The 6,665-nt window shown below is 33.4% G+C and overlaps 1 protein-coding gene across 1 annotated transcript; it reads right to left on the bottom strand.

The window, feature by feature from the left end:
* Positions 1-351: 351 nt before the first annotated feature.
* LOC109808578 (wound-responsive protein-like protein) lies at positions 352-2,890 on the bottom strand. The gene is made up of 2 exons (XM_020371630.3): positions 2,689-2,890; positions 352-653 (listed from the first exon to the last, which is right to left on the bottom strand). Exons 1-2 carry the CDS (start codon positions 2,757-2,759, stop codon positions 581-583), a joined length of 144 nt encoding a protein of 47 aa, XP_020227219.1. The 5' UTR covers positions 2,760-2,890; the 3' UTR covers positions 352-580.
* Between the last annotated feature and the right edge of the window lie 3,775 nt (positions 2,891-6,665).

The following is a 6,665-nucleotide window of genomic DNA, read 5'->3' as shown; positions in this document are numbered from 1 at the left end:
AAACACAAATGTAAAACTTAATAGAAATTTTCAACACAACTTCAAATAAAATTTTCACCATAACATTATTTTTCTATCACTTAATCAACCAAAATTTGAACACACCCAATTTTACGTGACAATAACCAGACATCTATACCCTTGCCAAAATCACCTTTAATTTGCAACAAAAAAATATCACCCTTGATAAAATCTATTATTTTCCAAGTGAAACCAAACACACATTTTCATCTGAAACTTAAACACATGCCCCATGTTGCTCTTTCTTGAGGTTGAATAAAGAGAAATTTTATTTTTATAAGCGTAAACTAACAATGTCTCTAAAGCTGATATCGAAGTAATGGCACAGTATTTCAAACAAGTTTTAAACGAGTAGCTTCATTGCATGTGTGCATCAAGTTCACATTGTGTCCATTACATTTTTCATTATAACCACACATCCAAAATCAAACCATTACAGTAACAAACTCAAGAATCACCACATACCTCAGAACACAGCCAAAGAGGTCTTAATTTTGTAGTACCAACACAATACCTACCACCTATTTTCATTCTACAACTGAATGCAGCCAAGCTGTTATCACTCTGTCATAATAGGTTTGTTCTCACTGGCTTTGGGTTTCTGCTCTTTAGGCTTCAGCTCATCAGTTTTCCTGACACAGTTCAATTTTATTAACATTAACAACATAGAATCAGAAACAAGACCAAGATTATATACTAGGAAAAATAACAATCTATTGCATCACAAAAGAGAAATGAAGTTCAGGCATCATTAATGGACATCTATACAGGAGCATCTTTAACAACTTTACCTGTTATCCACACAGAAAAATGAGATTTAATGAAAATGGGAAGCATGTAGTTTCAGACTTGAAGTTCGTAATAGAAAAGTGTTTTGATGATTTAATTTTCTTTAAAAGTTTCTTTTACTCAGAAGTACATTATTGTTTAGAATTGAAGAATGAATACTTCATTTTTCATCCCCCCAGAATCATCAAATACTCCCTAGAATTGAATAGCACGCCTTCTAAAAAACAGTGCATGCATGAAGTACAGCAAAATCAACCATAGAATTAAATATAAGATGTTTTTGTCATTTTGTAACAACAATTGTTTAAATAAAGATAAAGCTCCCAACAATCATTTAGCAAACTTATAAGCTGCCCCTGCACAAAAATGAAAAAACTACTGACATTAAAATTAAAATGCAGACTTGTCATCAGGTCAGAACTATAGAGACAAGAGTACATGAAGTCAAATTTAACAACAATATCTGATCAAGCAGTTTACCATGATTATCAAGTATCCAATCAAACAAACAACACAAGTTATTTAACAAATCAAGAAGAATTTGTGCTGGTTGACATTAACGTACTTAATAAACCCACCAAATTATTGTGGAAACTGCACAACAGAATACCCTGTGATCAACTGAAAAATATAAACTGCAGAAAATCTACATACAATCTTACAGGCATCATAGTGTGCCACCAATAGCACAATAGGATTTCACTAATTTCCATGATTACAAAACTGTAACTCCTTCCATGGCAATGAAACCCAAACTTAGCAACCACATAATAAACTAAATTAGTTACAGCAAACAAAAAAAGTACCACTCATCTTTGTTAGCAAGTGTACTAGTCAGAAACAGACATTGAAGAGTATGTTCAACACGTCTATTTACCCAATGTATAATTCCATATTAACCTTTTCAAAATCTTGTTCATTAATTTGGAATACTTCAAGCAGCCCAACAAAAAAGTCCTCAGTGGATCCCAGACTCCGCATTCAATCATGTTATCTAAAACCTACCCCACCTTAGCAGGATAAGGCTTTCATCGTTGCTACTTGCTACATACACCATAAATAAACTTACTAATAAACCTATTCAATTGTCATTCTCATAGCATTCATCCGTAAGAGCCCCTTCACTCATCACATCCATCACAGGTAGCATAAAACCACAATGAATGCATTTCAAGCATAGTATTTTAATCAGGATACAAATTGTGTATCAGATGGTCTATTTTCCAAATCAAGAATCAAATCGTGAATCGTAATATCCATGATCAATAATAAAATATAGCATATACATATATAAGACATACAAAAGCACTCTAGCAGCATTTTATCATAAATAAACATATGAAAAATGACCACACTTATATGTAGAACCAGAAGATTACCACTTAAACAGTTATGCAAAGCCACTTGTTGAGGATTCAAATTTATTTATAAAAAAAAAATATTTTCGTAGCGCAAGTCAATCCAACACAAAACATTGTCCCACGAAGCATGTCTAAGTCTAAGTGTGTCTGTGTTCCTTCATTTCTTATCTTAAAGGATTAAGTAAGGAGAAGCATACGCCATAATGAGAAACTAAAAAACAAATATAAACAAAAAAAAAGTGACAATCATGCTAACTTCCTAATTCAAAAAATTCACAGAGTAACGAAGAACAAAACAAAATAACAACGCCAATCTCCCTTTTCTCTCCAGCAACTCAAAAACCTAGAGTCATTGACCCAGATAAAAAACAAAAACAAAAACAAAAACCCTTCAATGAATTACAGAAAAAAATCACAAGCAGATAAGAAAATATAAAAACTTGAAATAATCGCATTGGAATAATAGCCCACGATTGAGATTGAGATTGAGAGAGAGAAAATGAGAGAGAGAAAAAACCTCTTATCGGAGGAGCCTCCCTTCTGGCTGAGGAAGGATCGGAAAAGAGGAGAGTTAACGTCGTAAATCATTGTGGAGAAGATTCGATGCCAAAGATGAAACCCTAGTTTTTTTTTCTTTCACTGCGCTACACAGTTTCGGAAACCTTCAAGAATTTATGCTTCTTCCAGACTCCCCCAAATCCGTTTTCGTTGTTGGATTGGGTCATTTTTCACACTTTTTTTTTGTTAGGCCTTAGTTGATATACGGGCTTATGTTTTTTTTTTTGAATAATTGAAAATTTTGAGCATAGTATTTGATATATTCGTGGATCACATTTATAAGAGATGTTTGTTTTAAGTTATCTAATTTTATTTTTGGAAATAATATTTTTGAGAATAACATGTCCGTGTGTGTTAAAAAAAAGTTGTTTGGTTAACAATAAGATTTTTTTTATATTCTCAAAAATAATGTTCATAATATATATTTCGAGGAAGGTATGTTATAATTATTAAAATAACTTTATTATATAAAACGTTTTTTTTATTACAGTCCATAAAAATAAAAATAAAAATTATAACTACATTATGAATAATTTTTCATGAATCTATACCTATTATAAAGGGGATACAAGAATATGTAACCACTTTTGGTTTCCACTTTTAGTGGACCATTATACCCCTCAAATATATAAAAAAAAACTTATATTTTCTTTAAATAATTACAAACAACTTTTTAAGATTGTGTACGTATATAATTATTAGAGACACGAAGTTGCTTCGACCCCTCTTGTTTCTATAAATTATTTTAATTCTGTGGAAAGTATTGATATTCTATTTTATTTCGTTAATTATTACTTAAATATTTTTTCTTTTACTCTCACAGTTTTACAATCAAAATAAAAAGCCAATTAATATATTAACATAGAAAGCAGTTCAAGTGTTGTTATTACTTTTTATTATATTAATATTTTAATTGATGTTATATACTTTTCGTTTAACAATAGTATATATTAAAACACATGTTGTGTGATGATGTTGATGAAAAGGATATTCATGAGGTCATCATGTTTTAGACTAAATGAAGCAATTTACTAAAAGGTTAACCAATCCATTGGAAGCATTGTGAATGTGTAAATTCAATAAGCATAAAAATCTGAATACTTTGATGAACAAATGATAAATTAAATAACTTATATATATATATATAGAGAGAGAGGAGACTTATAATAATACCGTTGTAATTTTTATTAAGTATTACACTGTTCAATAATTTTGTATTAAATGTAAATTTTATAAGCAAGGCCCTTGATGCGATTAACAAGACGTTCAAACTCGATCATGTATTCATTGACAATGCCATGTTATACGAGTTTGAATAGAGTTCAGAAGCGTCATCATAGTAGGAGGGAGCAAAGTGAGACCCAATTGCTTGTATAGTAATCTAGGCCAGGAGGTGATATACCCATTTTGGAACATCTATTGGTACCAACTCAATGTTGGTCCATCCATGTAAAATGATGCAACTATAATACGTTCAACATCAAGAGTCCCTTGATAGTCAAAAAATTGGTTGATCTTAAAGATCCAACCTAAGGAATCATGACCATCAAAGCGAGGGACGTCTAGATTGATAGGTGGACAATAGGGAAAAGGTGGTGGGGTGGATGGCTGTTGGGTGGTTAAGGTGGCTAATTGATCAAGAATGGTATCCACTTTGGTGGAAAGGGCATGGTGATCGGTGGATAAGGTATTTTGGGATAGGGTGAGTTGCGTAATGGATTCCTCAAGGCGATTAGTGGTAGGTATGATGATCAGCCATGGTGGACAGCAGGTTAGACCAGTTGATAGAGTAGAGGAATAACTACTATTCTACTATTAATCTAAGAATTCTAAATGAAATTTCTCGTTGCCTTCTTTTATTCTCAAAGTGCTATTTAAAAGCAATACAAATGCCAATCATTGGCTGTTCGCACATTCCGGAAACAGAAAAGAGAATCTAACAATTTATAAATGCATAATCATAAAGGCCATTGCAACCAATTCACACATATCTCCCATGTGACTCATATCAGACAAAGTCATAAAGGTGGTTGGGCCTCTTGGTGATCCTTTTGGGCCTAAAAGTGTTAGTCATGTTGTTATCACAATACACTTTTTGTCTCAAAAATAAGAAGTCTCCTAATTTCACTAGTTTTATTATTTAGATTCCAAATATATATATAACACTCTTTATTCCTCTCTATCTCTTTCTTCATATCACCTCATCAATTATATCAATCACTTATTTCTCCTCTCTTTTCAAGTGTGGAAACCATCAAATATATACTTTTAAAATATAACTACAAACATTTATTCTTATCTAGATAATTGTCCCTGATCATCATTCCTATTCACTTGAGCAAACCAAACACATTTTGACTGCACTATTAATCAATTTATTATTGAAATAAAAAGAATGTCATATCATACACCACCTCCATACAGAGAAAATTTACAGGAAAAATACAAAATACATTCACAACATTCTGAAGCCTTACCTGTCATGATTCATCAACCAGCTTGTAGACGCTAAAGTGACTGACCCTGATCATCCACTCTCCTTTAAAGAGATTATATGATAGATGAGCACCTTGGTCCTCAGCCTTTCTCTTGAGCATTTCCTTGTATTTCTCGATCTTTGGTCCTTTTGTATACTCATGTACAGTTTTTTTGTCAAAATATTTTATGTTGAGTAGTGTTACCTCAGCAGGCTTATTCAGCCCTTCTCCAACAGGAGGTTTGTTTGAATCATCCATGTATACGAACACCTCCCCTTTGTTAAATTGAATGAGGGCCTCCAGATCAAGCCCTCCTACATTTGTCTCACACTAAAATCTTTGTCGCAACCCAAAAATTTCCGATCTTGCGACCTATGGTTTAGACATCCTTTTAAAGATCTCATCAATTAAGGAATGCCCGGACACTAGACTAATCCTTAATTGATGGTTTTGAAAATAGGTTTTATGGAGTCGCCACCAATATTTTACTCAAAACATTGGAAAAAGAAAAGGTTTTTTAAAAAAGTCTAATAATGGCCTTAATAACCAGAATTGGGTTCGGGGGTCGGTTACGTGTAGGGAAGGTATTAAGCACCCCTACAACGCCCTTAATTGGTACCCTATGACGAAGTTAACATTATAAACAATAATAATATAAATATTAAATCCCCTTTTATTAATGATTATTTACATGTTTGAAATTTAAATAATACAATTAACCCTAAAATGTCTACATGATTGTTTTTATTATAACAATAATTATTATAGATAAGAAATAAAAAAAAGAGAGAAAGAAATTAACTGAAATACCTCTTGAATGAGCTCTATTGGATCTTCAAAATAGAGAGATTTTAGGTTCTTTGTGGCATCCTTTCGCACTACAATTACCTCACAAATCTCAAGAAATACAACAGGAGGGAGAGAGAAGATAGAGATGCGACACAAATCTCAAGAAATACAATAGAGGGGAGAGATATAGAAAATTTTCGTGCTCAAAGGAGTCTTATTCAAAATTTCTCTGGCCACCTTGAGAAATGTGCCCAAGATCTCTATTTATAGGCATTAGATGTGGGCCGGAATGGCCTATTCTGGATTCGGAACGGCCTGTTCCAGATCCGAACGTTATATGTTAACTTTGCACCCTAAAACGGCCCGTTCAGATTTAGGAATGGCCCGTTCCAGACCAAATATTTTAGGCCCTTTGATTGGTTTGGAACGGCCCGTTCTGGTCTGGAACGGCCCGTTCCAACCTACAATTTTAGGCCTTTTACGAGTCTCGGAACGACCCGTTCCAATTCGAGAACGGCCCGTTCCGGACTTGAGAATGGCCCGTTCTGATTTTGGAACAGCCCATTCCGGGCCACTAAAAATAGTTGATTTGGGCTTTTGGGCCCTCTGATGTCCTATCTTGTTGTTTGTATGCCCCCCGAACGAAATTGGGTGTCTACAGCTGCCCCTC

The sequence above is a fragment of the Cajanus cajan genome, chromosome 4 (assembly GCF_000230855.2).
Source record: "Cajanus cajan strain Asha chromosome 4, NIPB_CcT2T_4, whole genome shotgun sequence".
NCBI classification, from domain to species: domain Eukaryota; kingdom Viridiplantae; phylum Streptophyta; class Magnoliopsida; order Fabales; family Fabaceae; genus Cajanus; species Cajanus cajan.
This window is presented reverse-complemented; position numbering and strand designations above follow the sequence as displayed.